The following is a 21,171-nucleotide window of genomic DNA, read 5'->3' on the forward strand; positions in this document are numbered from 1 at the left end:
TCATAATGTCATGGTCAGCGCCAAGCACTCTGTTGGGCATATAATTCATTTTTGAGAACCTGGAAAGTTTTCTGGATATATAGCCTTTATCCCAGTTGAAAATAAATGTGGGAATTTGGGATAAAAGGAAGAGATTGAAAGGGGTAGGGGTCAGCATGGAAATGCTCATTTTGTCGATCTATTCTTGTCTGTTTTCTAATGTAATTGCATGAGTTTCATTCAACAAATGTTTTTAAGTACCTATGTGTTGGGTGCTGGATTGGGTACAGGGGACAGAATAATGAAAAACAACTCATGCATGTTTAAATAGGAATTAAGGTTTGAGTTGGCCTCAAAACCAGGAAATCTTGTGGGTTCATGCATTGTCTCTGACATATACTGACCCTGGGGAAGTCACTTAACTTCTGCATTCTCTAAGTGAGTCTCTAATGCTAAAAGTTATAGAAAAAGGCCTACCTGTATTTACAGAGGGAGTTTTTCCGTGTGGGAAATCTCCATAGCAATGAAATCATAAGTCTGCTCCCTATATCCCTAGGACAGCTGGGTGGTGCAGTGGATAGAGCACTGGGCCAGCAGTCAGGAAGACCTGACTTTGAATCCAGCCTTAACTGTGTGACCCCGGGTAAGTCACGTCACCTCTGCCTGCCTCAGTTTCCTCAGCTATAAAGCGGGGATAATAATGACACCTACCTTCCAGGGTAATTGTAAGAATCAAATGAGATTTGTCAAGTGTTTTGACAGAGCCTAGCACATAGTAGGTACTATGTGAACGTTGTTATTGTGTTTATATTTTCCTGTCTCTTCCTCACAGAAACTCAGAAAGGTAAGGTTGTGTAAGTTGTTTTGCAGATGAGGAAATTGAGGTTCGTAGTGGTAGAGTGACTTGCCCAGTGTCATGTAACTTGAAACCGGAACAACAGGAATTAGAACCGAGTTCCCATTGCCATCCATTATGTCACAGCTGCCTCTTCACAAAGCACTTTAAAGATTAGAAGGATTTCTGTTTACCTAGCTACTTACGTGACTCCCGGCAAGTCATTTAATGTCCCCATGCTTCAGTTTGTTCATCTATAAAATGGGGCTAGTATTACTTATGCAGAGGGGAAGTGCTTTGTAAACTTTGAACCTGAGCTGCTGCTATTATCTCCTGTTAAATTACATTCTGTGACATTACAAGCTCATTAGGCATTTGGCAAGCTCACCTTGACTAGTTCTTTTTCTTATTTGTCCATCTTTTTCCTTTCTAAAATTCTAAAATAATGAATTCTAAAAGTATCACAGTACCTATTAGCAATCTTTACTTCTGAAGAAGAAGCTGATCTTAAGGTCATTCTTCAGTACAGGAAAATACCCTGGAGAACGTCAGTGTTAAGCCAGCAGGTAAAGGGAGGGTCATTTTGGATGCAAAGAATAAAGGAATGCATTTTGGCATGCAAGGCTGTTCACCTTGAATGTACTGAGTTAAAATAAGTCAAACTTTGTCACAAATATAAAGAGGAAAGCAAAAGAAAAAATATTTAAAGAAGGTACCATGTCCTCTTACTACTATTAGGATTCTCTGTTAAGATCATCAGGTAATCCATTTCCTCATATTTAGAAGCAGATATAACATCCCGACGGGAGCTATCCTGCCTCCCCTACAGCCACAGCACCTTCCAGAGGAGCAGTCGGGGAGGTGAGCCTGGGTTGGGCCTCTCCTCTAGCAGCCAGGACTGCCATTACCTGCTACCATCCATTGGTGTTGGGTTTTTCTTGGTCAACTTTAAACCGATGCCTTTCATTTTCTTCCTCTCTTTCCCTCCCTTTCTTGAGCTCTCCTGTGGTTGACAAGAGAGAGCTCATCTATATAAAACTCCTTAACATCTTGATTTAATCCTGCAAATGCCAAATTATATTTTGTCACCTCATTTAGTAGCTTAGCCTGAGGTTTTTAAAGGTTATATTTTCTTTGCCCCTCTCAAACTCATGTTTTGGCTTCTCTGTTCATAATTTTCATTCATACAATCCAAATTTCCTGTTACAGAAGTAATCATAATAAACAATTTAATTAGTGACATCCTCATATTAATCAGTTAATGGCAAGATATTTCTCTTACATATGGTGAAAAGTTTCTAATTGTGAAATAGATAGCAGTTTTTTTCTATGACATACACATGTCATTTTGTGGGTTAAAGTACTACCCCCCCTTAATCGCTGTTACTCATCTGACATTTGAAGTGGTTACCTAACTAAGACAAGATATTGTTCCACCACCACCACCACCACCACCATCACTACCACCATCTCTACCACCATCTCTACCACCATCTCTACCACCACCACCATCATCATCATCATCTAGACCTGAAATAGTTGGAAGAACTTTAAGGAAGTTGCTTCAAGCTGTTTCTTTGAGCTCTAACTTTAACCTAGTTTTTTTTGTTTTTGTTGTTGGGTTTGTCCCCCCCCCCCCCGAATATTGGTGTATCTGAATTTCCAAAGCACCCATGCTGTTACTTATCCTGTTTCCATCTTGAGTGGGGTAAAAAACTTCATCATGTTCTAGAGGCCACTAATGGGAAAACCAGCTAATCTAGTCTCCAGGTTTTCCCTTGTTGAGGATGCTATAAAAGTGCTTTCATTTAATATTCCCATCCCATTTTAGAGAGGAAAGGTGATATGTAAATTATCTACTCCCAATATTGAGTCTTGAGGGAAGTGGGATTCTTTCATTTACCTGTTTTCCTCTTTCGATGGTCTCGGTTTGCACATTTATCTTGGTATCTAGGCGGTGATTATTCTGACAAATCTGTTTAGATTTAATTAAACATAATGCTATTTCCTGCAACTCAGGAATTAGGTATTTACCATCGTGAATTTGATTGATAGCCCATAATCATGATATGGAGAGCCTTTAGATATTATATGCTAACATTAAATACTATTTTAAAATGCATGAATTTGTTAAAAGAACCAATTAGGAAATTTGGTTTAAAGTAAAAGAAAAATATGAAGGGAGGAGGGAGTGTACAAGAAAGGACTAACACTCAGGAGAAGTGAACAGCTGCACTGGCTTCACTCCTCTGAGTGTATCCTTAAGGCTTAGCCTATTTCAAGACTTGGCCACATCCCTTTGAAAGTGGAAACACCCCTCCTGCCCTTAGCAGGAAGGAACCTTGAATTAATTGAGTTCACCTACTTTCAAGCAATTAACTCTTCAAATCTTTTTCTCTTAAATTTCCTAGGCATGTTTAGGCAAGGATGCACAGCCTTCAGGGTAATCACCCCCAATATAGATGAAGAGGCCTCAATGATGGAAGATGTTGGGATGCAGGATGTCCATTTTAATGAGGTGAGTGCTTAGAGTTCCCATTGGTTACTCCATTCCTTGAGTGTAGCCTGATTGGCTTTTTCCTGTGATTTGCTTCCCAACAGGCTTCCAGAGCCACCACTTTTTTCATGCTTTTCTTTCCTCTGCAGCTGCAGCCACTCTCAGATCTTATTAGGATCATTCTGTCCATTGCTAGGAGTCACAAAGGCTGTAATTCTTCCTTGCTTTGGAAGCAGCCTCTCAGCTCAGGGGGAGGGGGTGTGGGGAAGGTGCACGTGTAAGCATTCCATGAGAAATGGACAAGAGCTCTCCATTGCTCTGGAAGTAGGAATTAAAACTCTCTAGCTTTAGATATCATTGCTCTTATTTAATCTTTAAAATTCAGTCTTAGTTTAGATATATTACATGGACCACAAAACGGTTAGATACCTGCTTGGGCGCCACTTTAGAACAATTACCTAGAAATCTTTTCTGTTTTCTTATGTTTGATAGATCCTTAATAAGATGCTCTTGTGTTTAGAGCTGGAAAGAACCTGGCAGTCATCTAAGCTAGTCCTAATTTTATAGAAGCCAGCCCAGAGAAATTAAGTGACTCAAGGTCACATGAACCCAGGTCCCCTCTCTCTCAGGGTAGTTAGGTGGTGCAGTGGATAGAGTGCCAAGCTGGAGTCAGGAAGACTATCTCTCTGAGTTCATATCTGGCCTCAAACTCTTACTAGCTATGTGATCCTGGGCAAGTCATTTAATTCTATTTGCCTCAGTTTCCTCATCTGTCAGATGAGCTAGAGAAGAAAGTGGCACATTCAGTATCTTTGCCAAGAAAACCCCAAATGAGGAGATGACAAATTGGACATGACTGAACCACAACAGTCCCTGACTCTAAATACAATAATCTTTTTACTGTACCACATTGTTTCTTTAGAGTATATACACTTTAAAGAATTTGAATAATTTTAAATAAAAATTACCCAGTTCAGGGGAGAAGGGAAGTAGAAAGCAGCTAGTGAAAAATGATTAAGGAGATCTATTTCCAAACCAAAATACCCCCAGTTATCCATGCCTTCTAAATGAACAAACTGGCTACAAAGCATGAGGATTGTTTCAGCTTTAAAAAAAAAATTTCCAAAGACTGCTTGGAAAATTCTGTTTTCAAAAAATAATGACTATCTGGTTCATGCTCATGAAAACTTTCATTGTAAGTTTCTTACTGGAATATCCAGTCTAGGAAATATTTCTTTTACTCAGTAGTATTTTACTGTAGCTTAGCCTACAGCAACCTGGGCTCAGGGAGTGGAGTTTTTGCTGGATTCAGAAGTTGAGTTTTTGCCTGAATTTCTTCCATCAAAAATACTGGACTTATAGCATCCCCTTAGTATTAAAAAAAAAAATAGATTTGGAATTGTAACCCCAATCCATTTGACTCCATTCCAGTTTTCTTTCCTTTACACCACACTGACTCTTTGATCTGAAGATCTGGTTTTGCATCTTAGCTGTGAAACTTGCTAGCTTTGTCACTGTGGGTGGATCATTTCATTTCTCTCTGAGCTTCCTTTTTCTTATTTATAAGATGACCTCACTACCTTGTGGGGTTGTTGTGAGGAAAGCACTTCATAAAACTTAAAAATAATACAAAGAAAGAAGATGCAAAACTGGTTGGTGTAGTACCAGCTGCTGACTGGATCAACCTATCAAGCCAGCCCCCCACTTTGTGCCTGGGGATTACCAAGGCAGGATGCAAACCAATCAGGATGTAAATGTTATCTTAAAACCCTTGTTCAGTCATCTCGATTGTGTCTGAGTCTCCATGTCCTCATTTTGGGATTTTCTTGGCAAGTATACTAGAGTAGTTTGCCATTTCCTTCTCCAACTCATTTTACAGATGAGGAAACTGTGGCCAACAGGTTAAGTGAGTTGTTCAGGGTCACCCAGCTAGTAAGTGTCAAAGGCTAGATTTGAACTTAGACTCCAGGCTCAGTACTCTATCCATTTCACCACCCAGCCGCACATCTTAAACTTTGTGATCAGCAGTGAACTAACAAACATAGGAGCCAATAAATGAAACTCTGATTATGTTCATCTGGTTGACATAGTAAAATACTGCAGCCTTGTGAGTTAGTAAGCACAAAAACAGAGAGGTCATTATGAGCTTCTTGAGGTTGAGGAAAGGGGCTGTGTTTTACCTATCTTTATATCCCTAGCACTTAGCAGGTTATCTAGCTCACAGTAGGTGCTTTAATAAAACTCATCAACTGACTGAGATCAATTTGAAGTAACAAAATGAATAAAAATCTGGAGCTGCTATAAATAAACTGAAAATCAAGGATATTTTCAATCACTAATTATCCAGAAGATAACAAATGCCTGCCTTGTTTTAAAAGCATAAAATTAGTTAATCTTTAACAAAGTTCAGAGTGCAAGTAATTCTGAAGGGATTATAATTTAATATACAGTGGAATTGTAAAGGACTTAGAAAAAGATAAAAGCATCAAAAGTGAAACTTCAAGAACTTTGGAGACTTCAGCCTACGTACGTTAGGAGGGAGAGAAGGCCACAGGCCTTGTGTTTTATAGTACTTTTATCTATCAGGATTTTTCAGGAAACGGTGGCTTTCATTATGAAAGGTGATTATCTTTGCCAGATGTTTCTTGATTATGGAAAAACTGAAGTGAAAAGATGCACATGATTTGCCGGAAATAATTGCTAGTATAATTTTTACTGCCAGATGCAATTAAGTACATAAATTGGTCCCCTCAAGAGGTTCCAAGAACTATGTAAAAAATAGGCTTATCTCTTGATGGCTAGCAAACCTCAACTAGATTTATAGAAATGGTGAATTTCTTTGCTCATGGCTCTGCTCTAAAGGAGATGGCCCTCCTCTTCTCTTGGACTAGAAAAAGGGATGCTTCCTTTCATTGCTTTGGAAAGGGAATAATGACTTCTTTCCCTAGACGGGGCACAGAAAAATCATTAAACTATAACTATTCCTAAAGACACGTAAGTGATACAATGGGTAGAGCACTGGGCTTGAAGTCAGGAGGGACTTGAATTCAAATGTGACTTCAGATACTTACTTTGTATAATCTTGGGCAAATCATTTAACTTCTGTTTGCCTCACTTTCCTCAAATGTAAATGGGCATAATAGCCACACCTACCTCTTTAGGTTGTGGTGAGGATGAAATGAGGTATGCTAGCTAGCAGTATTGTTATGATTGCTGAGTGGGATATTGTCATCATCATGGGGGTGCTTAACTGGTTTATTAGTCATTTCTAAAATCCTCCCTCCAGAAAAATCATTCTCTGGATCAGTTTGAATTTGTCTTTCATCTCCAGGTTCTCACTTTGTTCATGAGTTCACAGTTGGCTTTAAGTGTTTGCAGATTGTACCTTTTGGTCTGCCTTGCACCTCCACAGCAAGCCCTCCCCAAATATTTGTGGAGTAAACCGTGCGTGGATTTCTGACTCCATCTTCAGTACCCTCCTTCTGACGGAGAACAGCTTCCAGGCAATCGGATATTAGTTGTAGTGATGCTACAAAGTCATTATGAAGCATACTGTCCGATTCAGCTCCACTTCTTAAGGATGTCTTTTATGCCAGGCACTAGATGCACAGAGACAAAAAAAAAAAATCTCTTCCCTCAAGGAACTTATAGTCTAGAGGTACTTTATAAAACAGATTAATCATGAATTGTCCCTGGCCTCTACATTTAGTTTAAAAAAAAAAAAAGATAACATAGCATTGAAAAGCTAGAGGTAGACAAAGACGTTAGAGACCATCTGTTCCTATCCCTGTCATTTTACAGATGAGGAATCTGAGGCTCTGTGGAAGGGAAATGACTTACCCAAGGTCACTCACACAGTAAGGTTACAGAGCTGGGATTTGAGCCCATGTTTTCTGATCCCAAATCCAATGCTTTCTGCACCACGCCACAATCGTACTTCAGAACACTGATTGCATGCTATAAAAGGGGGTTCTTTTTTTTTTAACCTTGAGCTGTGGGAAAGGTACACCCTATTTGGAAACTCTCCCACATACTGATGCATATCAGCAACTGCCTGTGACTTATAGTCTTAAAAGAGTTGCCTGGTGTCTTTAGAGGTTAAATTTCTTACAGCTAGTGTATGTCCAAAGCCTCAGGGGTACAAGGACTCTGACAGTGATAATGCTTATATGAGCAGCATTTATACAGTTCTTTAGGTTTCCAAAGTGTCAATCTTATCCTGGTCTTGCAGTAACCCTATGGAGTAGGTTATTATTCTCTCTGTTTTATAGATGAAGAAACAGAATCTCAGGGAGATCAAATGCTTGTCTGGGATCCCTCAGCTAGTATGTGCTGGAGATGGATTTTGGAGCTCAGACATGTGTCATAGTGGTTAGCGTACCAGACTTAGAATCAAGCAGAGTTGGCTGTTCAGATCCTGCCTTGGACACTTACTCTCTGTATAACCCTGGACAAGTCACTTTAGCCCTCTTTGTGCCTCAGTTATCCCATCTGTAAAATGAGAGGGCTGGATTTAATGGCTTCTAGGGTCCCTTCTGGCTCTAAATCTATGATCCTGTTAACTCTATGTCATGATGAGACATCATAGAACTAGTCTTATGGAATTTATATTACGTCCTGTAGTGTAGTTATTTGGATGCTAGTGTTATCTTACCAGCACCATATTGTAAGCTCCTTGAATATAGAGTAATGACTCGTTTTAACTCATAGTTTAAATATCCATCTGAATCCTGTCCTAGAGCAAGCATCAATAATTGCAAAATAGTGATTTTTAAAAAATAGTCATTTCACTTAGAAATGTCATATTTCTGTCAACACAAGAATGCCTTGACTATGTGGTTATTTTCCAAACTCAATTATAAACTCCAGTAGGAGAGAGACATATCTTCCTTAAATTATAAATGTCTTGGTCCCCCTTTGCCTAGTAATGCCATTAAGCTAGAGAATATTTAGTAAGTATATGGCTGAAAGTATTAGCTGATCTGTGAAGTCATGCAATAAGCATTATATTTGGAGTTAAAGTATCTAAATTGACGACTCAATTCTGTTATTTATTAGCTGTATAAACTTGGATAAATCACTTGACCAGTGCTCACTTAGCCTGGTACATAGTAGACACTTCAAAATGCTAATTGACTGACAGATTAAATGCTTGTTGACTGCACAGAGCTTGAGTTCCTTCATCCTTAAACCTCAGTTCAGTCATCTGTAAAATGAAGATAAAGATGCTTGCAACTATCCACTGCTCAGGATTGTTGAAGGTTCTTTCTAATCTATAAGTGGCTTATATAAAGGGAAGTTGTTATTGCAAAATGCCATTAAATTGGGGTTCAATCAATTTTAATTCTGTAAGTGTTCAGTAAGCATCTGTCGTCTGCAGAGCAAGTGCTGGGTCAGATACAAACCTTAGAAAATACGTAGGTCCTGTCTTCATGGATCTTACTCTTTCATCAGAGAATATACACATATATAAATATAGTATTCAACAGTGGTGTCAAACTCAAATAGAAAGGGTCCCTGGGAGCCTCGTATTGACTTAGAAATCTATAAATTAACAATTATCTGTATTGTATTTTTATGTATTTTGTTATGTATTTTTCAGTTCCAGTTTAATCTGGTTCAGGCCCCACTTGGGAGTTTTGTGGGCTAGACTAGTCTAGAATACTACACCAATGCATAAAAGAAGCACAAGCAAAGTATAATTGGGGCTGGTGGGAAAGTCATTATATCTGTTAGAGGAAAAAAAAAGAAAAGGAATAATTTACTGCTTGACAACTTTGATAAATTCAACATGGATATGGAATTTTAGTTTTGAAAGGGACCTGAGGGATCACTCAGACAAATCTTTTATTTTATAGCTGTAAACTGAAGGCCAGAGAGAGTATATGATTTACTTAATGTCACAAGTGACTTAGTGCAAAGAGTACTGAATTTGGAGTCAAAGGACCTGGGTTCGAATCTTGGATCTGCTATGGGGCAAGTCATTTATCTCCTATAATTATTCCTATAATCTACTTATCTAATTAGCAGTAAAGCCAAGATCAGAACCCAGGTCTCATTTCCAAACCCATACTTTTTACTTTGTAACTTCAGTATCCCAGGGGTAGAGGTCTCCCCAGAGAGGTAGCATACGTTTGCTTATTTGGTTTTTTTCTCTTTAAGTATTTTATTTCCTCCCCAATTATGATAGCATGCTTTTGTGATGGTGGGGATAGAGGAGTAGATGGGAGATCAAATTTCAACAGATTCTTTGAAGTAGGAATCATATCTTAATTCTTTGTGTCACCACACCTAGCACAGGGGAGGCATTCAGTAATGAAACATTTGTTGAATAAATGATAAAATCCAGGCCACCTTTAAACACATCTGAAGGAGTGCCATTAGTACTTGAATAATTGTAGAAGTCACTTTTAGATTGTCATATACCACTGACTTTGAGCCTTTGGAATGATGGATGTCATTAGCCAATTTGGACAAGCATATACATGGGCCAGTGAGATTCTGTTGAAAATTGAGGGCTGTACTGTACTGTGTCCCCCAACTTAGCTCAAAGAGTAATTCCCCTTCCCAAGACCAGCCAGGGAATGGGGCAGCCACTTATTAAAGCTTTAGCAGATGATATGGTTGACATTTTTATGGCACTTTAAGGTTTGCAAAGTATTTTATACATACCATCTCATTTAACTCTCAGAGCATCCCTGTCTAGAGCACTCAGTTAAAAGACTCAAGTGACTTACCTATAGCCATATAGTGTCTGAATCAGAATTCAAATCCAACTCTTCCTTTTTCCTAGGCCAAGGCTCTTCATACTCTCTTTATTTTCTCTCAAGGTCAATAGCCCTCTACCACGTTGCTAAAACATATATATAAACATGTATAGAAGGAGATGCTGCATGTTAACAATAGTAGATTACTTCTTTCGTCCTTGTGCTTCTCTTTGAATTTCATTCAGCTTTTTCATAGTCCGGTGGGAGCAAGGCATATTTGGTCATGGTGGAGCCTTCGCTTATGAAGATTTCATAAACAGAGCCTACAGGAAAACATATTGAACATAGATATATGCACTAATGCATCTTTTTTTAGGAACTCTCTTGGTTGCTATGTATATATGGCATTTTTGCCCTCATTAGTTAATGGGTATTACAGTAAAAACCATTAGACATCTGGTTCTCCTTTTATAAGCACTGATCCCCGAGTTCAGTCATGCACATAGCAATTTTATGATTTGTATGCCTAAAGGACGTCACAAAAGTAGAGATGGTCTTGCCCTGGCAGTGTTGTTTGTTTTTGTTTTTTTTTTTTAATAAAGCCAGTGTTTTTTGAAAAAATTAAAAATTCACAACAGATTTTTATTTCCTGCCACTTGAAAAGCAGTTATTTCAAATCACTAGATAAGAAACAAATATGTGAAAATCAATAATTCTTTTTAAAATCTCAAGAAGAAAGACAAATCCTTGTTGACGTAAGGCCAGAATGGCCTAGTATAGACTGGAAACCCAGAACACTAGTGTTATTGTTTTAACTAGCTATGGTAGTAGCCTCTTACTTGTTGTAACTGCTAGTTTCTCCTCAGTAATGTAATAAGGGAAAAAACCTTGAAGCATGGATAAATAATAAATTGTGAAAAGGAGCTGAAGTTCTTGGTGGACTGCAAACTCAATACAAGTCAGTTAATCAATAAACTTTTATTAAGCACCTACTATACATGAGGTATCGTGCTAATCATTGGAGGCACAAAGAAAGGCAGAAGGAAGTCTCTACTTTCAAGCAGCTGATAGTCCAGTGGAGGATACAATAAGTTTACAATGATGTACAAATCAGATTTATGTGGAATAGACACATGCACACACATGCACACACACATATATGCTATTAGAGTTAAAGCTTCAAGTTAGGGTTGTGTGTGTGTATAAATATATATTATATGTACATGTGTATATATACAGATACATATATGTATGGATATACACATATATGTATATATGTACATGTATGTAGTATAAAATGGAGCTAACAGAAGGAAGACACTAGAATTGTAGGAGACTGGGAAAGACTTCTTGTAGAAGGTGGGATTTGAAGGAAGCCAGGAGTTGGAGATGAAGAAGAAGAAAGTTTCAACCATGGCAACAGCTAGTAAAAATGCCCAGAGTTGAGAGATGGAGTGTCCTGTGTGAGGAGTAGCAGAGAGGCCTGTGTCACTGGATTGTAGAATATGGCGGTGGGGTGGGGGTGCAAATTTGTCAATCAGCCAAAGAGATGGAATGAGGAAGCCAAAAAGCTAACTTGGTCTTGAGAATTGTTCAGTTGCGTCCAACTCTTTATGACCCTATTTGGGGTTTACTTGGCAGAGATGCTGAAATGGTTTGCCATTTCCTTCTCCAATTCATGTTACAGATGAGGAAACCAAGGCAAACAGAGTTAACTGACCTGAGCAGGGTTACTCAACTAATAAATATCTGGTCTTCCTGTCTCCAAGGCTGGCGCTCTATGCACCGTGCCACCTAGCTGCCCCAGGGGTGGAGTACCTTCTAGGAACAGGGCAGTGGTAATCTCATTGTACCTTGCCTTTGTCCATTGTCTCCTGGAACATTGCGTTCAGCTCTGGGCACTATGGTTTAAGAGAGACATTGATTAGCTGGAGAGGGTCCAGGGGAGGGCTGCCAGGACTGAAGGACCTTGAGTTCATGATGCTGAAGGACTTGAGCACATTGAGCTTGGAGAGAGGCAGGGTGGGGAATGATAGCTTTGTTCAAGTATTAGAAGAGTTGTCATATAGGAGTGAATATTCTTGTTCTGAGGATCGCATGAGATAATATTTATAAAGCTTGTGCCTGGAATGCAGTAGCTGCCTAACAAATGCTTATTCCCTTCCTTCTCTCATTTGGCCTCATAGGACGCAACCTGACACAGTGGATAGTAGTTACAAAGAGGCCAGTTTCTGTCCTTTCATTAGTTTCTGGAAACCCGTCTCTCTCCACTAATTCAGATTTTCAAGCAGCTAATCTATCGTTTGAAGTCTTAACGACAGCTAACATGTGTATAGTACATTAAGGTTGGCAAAACATTTTACAAATATCTCATTTTATCCTTACAGCGACCCTGGGAGGGAGATGTTATTATTATCTCCCTTTTACAGATGAGGAAATTGAAGTGGAGGGGGGGAATAAGTAACTTGCCCAAGGCTAGGAAGTATCTGAGACTAGATTTGAACTCAGGTCTTTCCTGACTCCAGGTCCAGTACTCTGTCCACCTACTGGCCTCTTAGAGAATTACTTAAGGCATTGAGAAGTTAAATGACTTGCCCAGGATCACACAGCTAGTATGTGTAAGAGGTGAGATTAAAGCCCAAGTCTTTATGACTTCAAGGCCATCCCTTAGGCACTTATGCTGACTGTTAGCCTGCGAACTTCTGCTTACTTAGTATTGATGGGTCATTCTTGCTGTTTTCTCCCATTGCTGCCCCATTATAAAGCTAGCCTTAACTTCTGTTGATGCTGTTTACAGTAACTCCCCATATGATTACACTCCCATCTGATCTTCACAAAAAGTCAATTTTCTTTTTTTTTTGTAAGGCAGTAGATATCCTACCAAATTCATTCATTGTAGAGGGAGTAGAGGAAAAGAAACATCTGTCAATAACTAAAATGCTTTGCAAACCTTGGAAAAGTAGATGGGTGGATAGACAAAACACCACGCATTGTGCTAAGTACTGGGAACACAGATACAAGCAAGCGAGGATAATCCCTGTCCTCAGAAGGCTTCTATTTTAATGGGGAAAGGCCACCCTTACAGGGAAGCCAGAAGGGGAGGTGGGATGGCATTTTGTGGAGCCGGCCTGAGTGGTGTGGAGACCTGGGTCCCATCAAAAGAAAGACTCCACCTACTGGAGCCAAGAGACCCAAGAACAGAGTAGAGGTTACTGATAGGGAGGGCCCCAGCAAGGGGTGATTTTCATAATCTCTGTGGAAAATACAAATGACAATTTTATTTCTTTCACTAGGTACTCATGGTCATCACCATAGCCAGTTGTGTCCTTTGTTACTTAACACCTTCTTACATTGTTTGCAATGCACCTGCTAGCACTTGAAAAATGTCACCTGAAAGAAAATTTTGGGCTAACCTTTAACCAACAAGGAAACTTTAATGGACTTAACACTACTGTACTGTTCAACTCACATTTACTGATAAATTATTTAACTGGTGATTGCCTTAGCTTTCTTTTGTGTTTTCTTCTGCAATTAGGACGTGTTAATGGAATTGCTAGAACAATGTGCAGATGGACTCTGGAAGGCTGAACGCTACGAGCTGATTGCTGACATCTATAAACTCATAATTCCCATTTATGAGAAACGCAGAGATTTTGAGGTATCTCATTTTGGGTTTTCTGCTTTTCATGACATTGGTCAGACAAACTTCCTTTTCTCGTTTCTACGTAATTTTGAAGTTTTCTTAGAAATAAAGTTGCTTTCTGATTTTCTTCTCTTTTTCTAAAAAGTCAAAAAATGGAAATGAGATTGTTGGGCTGTCTAAAGTTTTGAATATAGGAGACTATTAAAGAGATGAAAATAAATTAGTTTGCTGAAATTGGGGATCATATAGTCAACTCTCAATTATCCACACCACTGGAGGAGAGCAGCAAGTCTCCAAAATCCAAAATGGCAGCTAATTTAAATATAAATTTATTTTACTCTGGAAGATGGTTTTGTTTTTATATTTGAATATGGTTGTTTCAGATTTTTGAGAATTCATAACAAAATAATGAATCTATACCGTGAAGATCTTCAGGGTTCTGGAAGAGTTAGAATAGGGTTTAGGTGGCACCCTCGTTTAGCACGTGGGACAAAGACAGCACCTGGACTTTTCAATGGAGACTTAATTGCTACTTCTAGCTCCTTTTCTTTTGCTATTTGCAAAAATTACCACATATGCCTACACTGCTGGCAATAGTCAGCACATTTGCTAGGGCAGTGGCATCTAGTAACCATTCTGAACATCCTCCTTATGTCAGTGGAGCCATCCATACTCTAGGCCTCTGGACGAAGGTCATCCACTTGGCACTGAAAGTATTGATAGGTTGCCAGATCTTTGACCAAGAAATTTACCAAGCTTTCCCGTCTAGCCTTTGGTCACAACTCTCTTGGCTCCTCAGATGCTGAAAATGGCTTTCTTTCAAACATGAACTTATGCTAAATAGGACATTACATCTCCTACCTTCTGTTGGGAGAGATAAATATCTCCCCTTCAAATATTTACTATTCTGGGTAGGAGGAGAGAGTGCTATGTCAACAACTCAAGAGGAACTCCTGTGTATAGACAGCAGAGAACTATATTGTTTATTTCATGTTATTATTTTGAGAAATTGAAAGGAATTTTTCTCTTTTATGTGATTTGAATATTCAACCACTGAGTAATCCAGAATTAACTATATATTAATTTTGTGGTTGTTGAGTTGTCTGACTTGTTGTGACATTTTCTTCTCTAGCTCATTTTATGAATGTGGAAACTGAGGGAAGCAGGGTTAACTGACTTGCCAAGGGTCACACAGGTAGTCTGAAACCAGAATTGAACTCAGGAGGATGAGTCTTCCTAACTTCAGGCCTTGCACTCTATCCACTGTCTGCCATATCTTAATTTATAGACAACCTAATCCTTTCTACAGAAATTGGACCTTAGTATTCAGGTCATCACTTTTGAATTTCCCAAAGAAGTTGAGTTGATAAAACTAATATTTTATCCACTTACCTTTAAAGGTCATTTTCATTTCCAACTGGTGAACAAATAGAGGTGTAGTCATTTCTTTTGTAATCTGCTGCAAATCTCATGAGAAAAGGAGATTGATTTTTTGTTTGAAAGGTATCCAATTGTCAGTATTTTAGCTTAATTTGATTCTCTTTTATGGAATTCTATTTTTTAAAATAGCTTTGCTGAGAGGATACCTTAGTTTGCTTTAAAAATTTGAAGTGATTCATTCATTTTCAAGTCATCTTGTCACTTTAGTTTATTTGTTTTTTGAAAGAAAAATTTGAAAATAACATTTTTAAGAGAAGAAGGCTAAGAGGAAAACCTTTTTCTTTTTATATTTAATACTGTGTGGGAACTTGAATCCTCTGGTTTACAAGTATAAAGGAAACTATTCTCTTCCACATTTCTAGAGACTGGCTCATCTATATGACACTCTCCATCGAGCATACAGCAAAGTCACAGAAGTTATGCATACGGGCAAGAGACTTCTGGGGACTTATTTCAGAGTGGCATTCTTTGGACAGGTGAGCATAACCTCTCCTTTCTAAAAATGATATTAAGTGCTGTGAAAATGTTTGCACAATTATGTTTCACACCTTATTCTGTTTCATGCATTATAATTCTATATATGACGCAGTCTTCTTTGATCTGTTAAATTTAACTTTTGATATAATTCTGATCTTCCTCAGTAAACTTTCTGCTTTTTCTTCCTGTCTTTTCTTTTATTACTTTCTTAAGGCAGCGGTAAGTTCTTCCTACGTAAGACATTCCTAAGAATGTTTACTGAGCGGCATCTTTGGTGCTTCTGTGTGGTTTGCCAGTTGCCTTTTCAAACCTGTATGTATATCTATCTAGTCATCATAGCTCCAAACAATAACATTTGATTCCATTTACAGAAGTAAATCACCTGTCTCCTATACATCTGTATTGCATGTTTTAAACCAAAAATTTAAGAATTTCTGGCTGCCCTTGTGTACGTGGCATCTTCACCTTTTCATAACATAATATCTCCACAGTAGATTGACCATTATAATATTTCAGAGAGCCCATGAGGAAGGGTTCTTTCTCATTTAACTTGATTTTAACCTACAAGTATCTAACATTATTACATTGTATAAACTGTCATCCATGTATTTAGGAAGTGTGCATTCCTATGAGCAGTATATAACCTTCAATTTATTCTGTTGTCTTTCACAACTTTATAGCAATACCAGTTTACAGACACTGAGACAGATGTGGAGGTAATTACAGCAAATGCTTATGAAGCAAGCGATGTAGTCAAATGACTGCATTTCAACCCCTAGTTTGATGTGGATATTTTTGTTCAGTCTAGCCTGCCTTGTTTTGTTTTGAATGTGTTCTGTGTTCTTTCTGTTATTTTGTCTGTTTTATTTTAGAACAGAGATTTTTTTAACTCATTATTTCAAATATTAACTGATATTTGGCTTTTAAAATTTTCATCCTGTTTCACTTCTCAACTCATGCCACATTGTTGAATTCAGCCAAGATAGAATCCAAAACAGATGTTAACTGGAGATTATATGGCGATATCTTGCTACTGCTCTGACAGACTTCAATACCTTTGAAATTAATTATATGTAATAGAATTGGCATAATGTTTCCTATATAACATATTTGCCCTTCTCTAGACCTAGGATTTTTTGAAATTATGCTAGTGTAAATAGAATAGGTTGGGACATTTTTGCAAGTCATATGGAAAACTCCCTTTAGCAGACAATGGCACCATTTTTGGATGAAGGCGGTCTTGGGAATATGAAACAGGGATGAAGCTAGTTACTCCAGCTGAATGAGAAAACAGTCTTGATTCCCAGACCTTTAATTACACTCCAGCACGTGATGACAGCATCCTCAGATATGTTTGCAATTTTCTGTTCTTTCTTCATCTTTGCACCCTGCTCTACTCAGACTTTTTTATCATTCACATTTTTTTTCTTCTCTTCAGGAAGTATATCTGTATAAAGGTTTTTTTTTTGAGTTGTTAATTTTTTGCTTTGAATCCTAACAACAAATGTTGAAAGTGCTATTTGTAAAACATAAAAAAAAAAACCCCAAACCTACTCTCTGAGTTGTTATAAGCCAGAGCTATTGGAGTGCTGGAAACATTCCTAATATTACTTTTTCCCCACAGGGATTCTTTGAAGATGAAGATGGAAAGGAATACATTTACAAAGAACCTAAACTGACACCTTTATCAGAAATCTCTCAGAGACTACTAAAGCTTTACTCAGACAAATTTGGTTCTGAAAATGTCAAAATGATCCAAGATTCTGGCAAGGTATGAGCACACGTGGATGATTTGGATAGCGCTGTTGAATTTGTTTCATTTACGCTTAAAACCAAACTGGGATCTTGTAAGACTTCAACATCTCTAACCCATAGTTTAGAAAATGCCCATTTTCTGTCTGTATTTTTAGTTTCTATTTCTAGAGACTAGCTTCTTTTATTCTCTTCTCAAGACACACATTTACCCTGAACATTCAACCCCTAAAACCACATCTCCTACCAGATGTACTTGTATTGCCTAAAACTCACCTGGAAAAAGACAAAGCTCCTTCTAGTCTTTTTTTTATTTTTATACATTTATTTTTCTTCTTTTCACTCAAAAATATTACTATTCAAGTTGACAAATATTTGTTAACTATTTTTTATGTGTTAAGGATGCCCACTGCCGTAAATGGCAGCCATCTTCTTGGTTGAACATCTTGCTTGTTACAGATAAGCTTGGATAAGTTTGATATCTTCTTAATCTTTCAATCCCTTCTTCCCAGCAAGTTCATTGCCAACTTATTAAAAATAATGCAAAAGAAAGATAATCCCATAGATCTGAGGAATAATATTCCCAACACCAAAGTTATTATATTGGTCTCAGTTAATAGATTACCCAGGCCATTGTAACCTTATTTTTCAAAGTTCTTTCATATTTTTCTACTTCCTTTTTCAGCCCATATACAATACTCCTAAAGAAACAGGCAAAACCTGTCTCTTCACACAAGCAACTCTTTTCCAATCCTTTTAATATCATATCCTAAAATAAGTCGTTCAGTGGGTTGGTTTAATGTATAGATATGAATTGGAAAAGAAATTGGGAGATTGATGTGGCAAAAGTGGCAAAGAAATGCTTCTTTTTCAAATCTGAGTAAGGAAATTTCATAATGAACAAGATTGTTTACAATTTTTCTCATATAACATAAAAGATTTTACAGCTCACCTAGCAAAAACTTGAGGCACAACCTTTAGGAACCCCTATGACAATTATAACCATGGGATCTGAAGAGAGCTCCAACAAAGAGCATGGCTAAAGAGGAGTATAGACTCATCACTGTGCCTCAGGGGTACACACAGAGTCACGTGTGTTCATCCTTTGTTGCTGAAGAAGACCATGCCATCAGAGAAATGATGACATGACTTGCACTTGACTTTGTTTTGAGTGAGGAAGGGCTGTGCAGGTCACCAGCCTGACTTCTCCTCCAGAGATTCCATCTGAATCCAGTGACGAGATAGATATTCATCAGGATGACTGGAGATGACCCAGGATGAGGCAGTTGGGGTTAAGTGATTTGCCCAAGGTCCCACAGCTAGTGAGTGTCAAGTGTCTGAGGTGAGATTTGAACTCAGGTCCTCCTGATTCCTGCACTGGTGCTCTATCCACTGCACCACCTAGATGCCCCAACACAGAGTTATGAGGCAGTCCATGAGTGATGACTTAGCAGAGGAGACTGAGAAGGAATGGTCAGTCACACAGGTAGGAAAGAACCAGGACAGTGATGAAAGAATTATCGTGAGAGTGGTTAGCAATGTCACCTGTTTCAGAAAGGCCAACAAAGAAGAGGACTGAGAGGGGATGATTAGATCCAGCAGTTAAAGGATCAGTTTTGTAGTCACCGTTTCCAAATGGAGCAGGTGGATTGCAAGGGGTTAAGGAGAATAAATAGAGGAAATAAGAATAGATAATTTTTTCTGTAAGTTTATTGGTGAGAAGTTGGAGAGTTATGGGTTAATTGCTTGAGAGGGTGATAGGATCCAGTGAGGGTTTTTCAAGAATCGGGGAGACCGAGGCATGCTTGTAAATTGTAAGAAGTGTAAGTACATCAGAGACTGAAGCAAAGAAGTAATGGGCAATGATATCCAGAAGTTTGATGATGTAGAATACAGTGTTTCTGGTGGATAGTTCCCTATTTTTCAGTAAGATGTGAGGAAAACTCCTCTGCTAAAGAGGGAAAATGTATGAGCATATTAAATGGTAATCTGATTTTTAAAAGTCATACAATATACCAAGTAGTAATGACTTTGGTTTTTATAATTAATTGGATTATTTTAATTCCCTGGTTTTATATAATATCTTTCTTCCTTAAAAGTTGAAAGCATAGTTTTTTAATTTTTTATTTTAATCTCCACATTGTATCTGTGAATAGAAGGATTGTTCATTAGCACTTACTCGAGTCCATTAAACCTGTGCCTTTCTCATTCACTATTCTGTTTTGTTCCTGTACTATTATAGTTACTGACATTTTCTGCCCGTCTCTCCAACCTCCCACTCTCTCCTTCCCCTCCAATCCCTTACTCAGGCATATTCTCTTTTCTCTTGGCATAAAAGGTAAAAAGTGCTTTAAATACAATGAAAACTTAATCAAAAATGGTTCAAAAACACTTAATGAGACATCCTTTGTTTTCTCTTAAAATTACCTAGCTTTAATTTCTTGTGAGTGTTTAGGGTTAGCTTTTGTGTGTATATGTATGAATATATATGTATATTCTTATATACACACATGCACACATACACACATATATCATATATGTCTTTTGTAGAGATATGCTAATTACTGAAGATTAATTACTAAATTACATGATAATGATAAGCTGAACTGTTGCAACTCAGAATTTCCTCTTTTTAATAATTGGGTGGTTATAATAGGGAAGCTATAAATTAAAGCACTGTTACTAAGCTAAATGTTTACTTTCTGCAACAGATCTATAAACGTCCTTTCAGGGGAAGAGAAAATTATTCCCTCTTCAATATTTTTCACCTTTTTTTCCTTTTATCATTTAAAGGTCAACCCTAAGGATTTGGATTCAAAGTATGCCTACATCCAAGTGACACATGTAATCCCATTCTTTGATGAAAAAGAATTGCAAGAAAGGAAAACTGACTTTGAAAGAACTCATAACATCCGCCGTTTCATGTTTGAAATGCCCTTTACTCAGAGTGGCAAGCGACAGGGTGGAGTAGAGGAACAGTGTAAACGACGTACGATATTGACAGGTATGGATTTTCCATTATTATCTGGGAACTATTTAATTTAAGTGGCAAGCGGGTAAAGACAATATTGTGCCTTTTTCTTAGTTTTTCATTGGAACCAGATTTTGACCATTGACATTTAGAAAAAGTGCTTTCTGAAACAAATGATTCATTAGGGTTTGAAGGAACCCTAGAACTATTTAGGATTATCAGTTTAGAGTCAAGAGGAATATAACAAGTTATCAATTTATCTTCACTTTGAATATGAAGAAGCTGAATGCTCAGAGAGAGTGAAATGACTTCTACATATAGTAGGTGACCAAGCCAGAGTCTGAAGCTAAGGCCTTGGATTCCAAAATTGGAAGTTTCCATAATACTACCTGCCCAACCAGTACTGGAAACTCCTTCACCTCCCTGAGAGCATATACATACCATTGGATTTGTCAGATGTACCCAAAAGTTATGTACCTCTATTTGGAACATGCAGCTAAGACTTGGAGTAGCTAAGATCCAAGAGTGGATAGTGGATAGTGGATAGAGCTCTGGGCTTGGAGTCAGGAAGACCTGCATTCAAATCTGGCCTCAGATACTTACTAGCTGTGTGATCCCGGAAAAGTCACTTAACCTTGTTTGCCTCAGTTTCCTTATTTGTAAAATATGTTGCAGAAGGAAATATCAAATCACTCCACTGTCATTGCCAGGACATGACTGAACTACCACAAGAAGTATATAAGATACTGCACTAGGCATAAGTTCACATGTGCTCTGAATCCTTTGGCTAACTGTAAAATAAATTTATTGGTTAGGCGTTGACTGGTCTAATCATTTAAGATATAATGAAGAGAGAAGATACTTTGTGTG

General features: G+C 38.0%; 1 protein-coding gene across 14 annotated transcripts in view; it reads left to right on the plus strand.

Moving 5' to 3' along the window:
* DOCK9 (dedicator of cytokinesis 9) overlaps nucleotides 1–21,171 on the plus strand; it is a 352,890-nt gene that overhangs the window by 314,652 nt on the left and 17,067 nt on the right. For 6 of the 14 annotated variants that reach the window (XM_072622068.1, XM_072622057.1, XM_072622062.1 and 3 more), the window contains exons 45-51: nucleotides 536–622; nucleotides 1,598–1,675; nucleotides 3,226–3,332; nucleotides 13,554–13,676; nucleotides 15,464–15,577; nucleotides 17,203–17,349; nucleotides 20,124–20,334. In XM_072622068.1, the coding sequence (XP_072478169.1) occupies nucleotides 536–622; nucleotides 1,598–1,675; nucleotides 3,226–3,332; nucleotides 13,554–13,676; nucleotides 15,464–15,577; nucleotides 17,203–17,349; nucleotides 20,124–20,334 (867 nt within the window). The remainder of the gene's footprint in view (nucleotides 1–535; nucleotides 623–1,597; nucleotides 1,676–3,225; nucleotides 3,333–13,553; nucleotides 13,677–15,463; nucleotides 15,578–17,202; nucleotides 17,350–20,123; nucleotides 20,335–21,171) is intronic. The other 8 variants (XM_072622063.1, XM_072622065.1, XM_072622066.1 and 5 more) reach the window with 3 other exon arrangements.

Source organism: Notamacropus eugenii, chromosome 6, assembly GCF_028372415.1.
Source record: "Notamacropus eugenii isolate mMacEug1 chromosome 6, mMacEug1.pri_v2, whole genome shotgun sequence".
Taxonomy (NCBI): Eukaryota; Metazoa; Chordata; class Mammalia; order Diprotodontia; family Macropodidae; genus Notamacropus; species Notamacropus eugenii.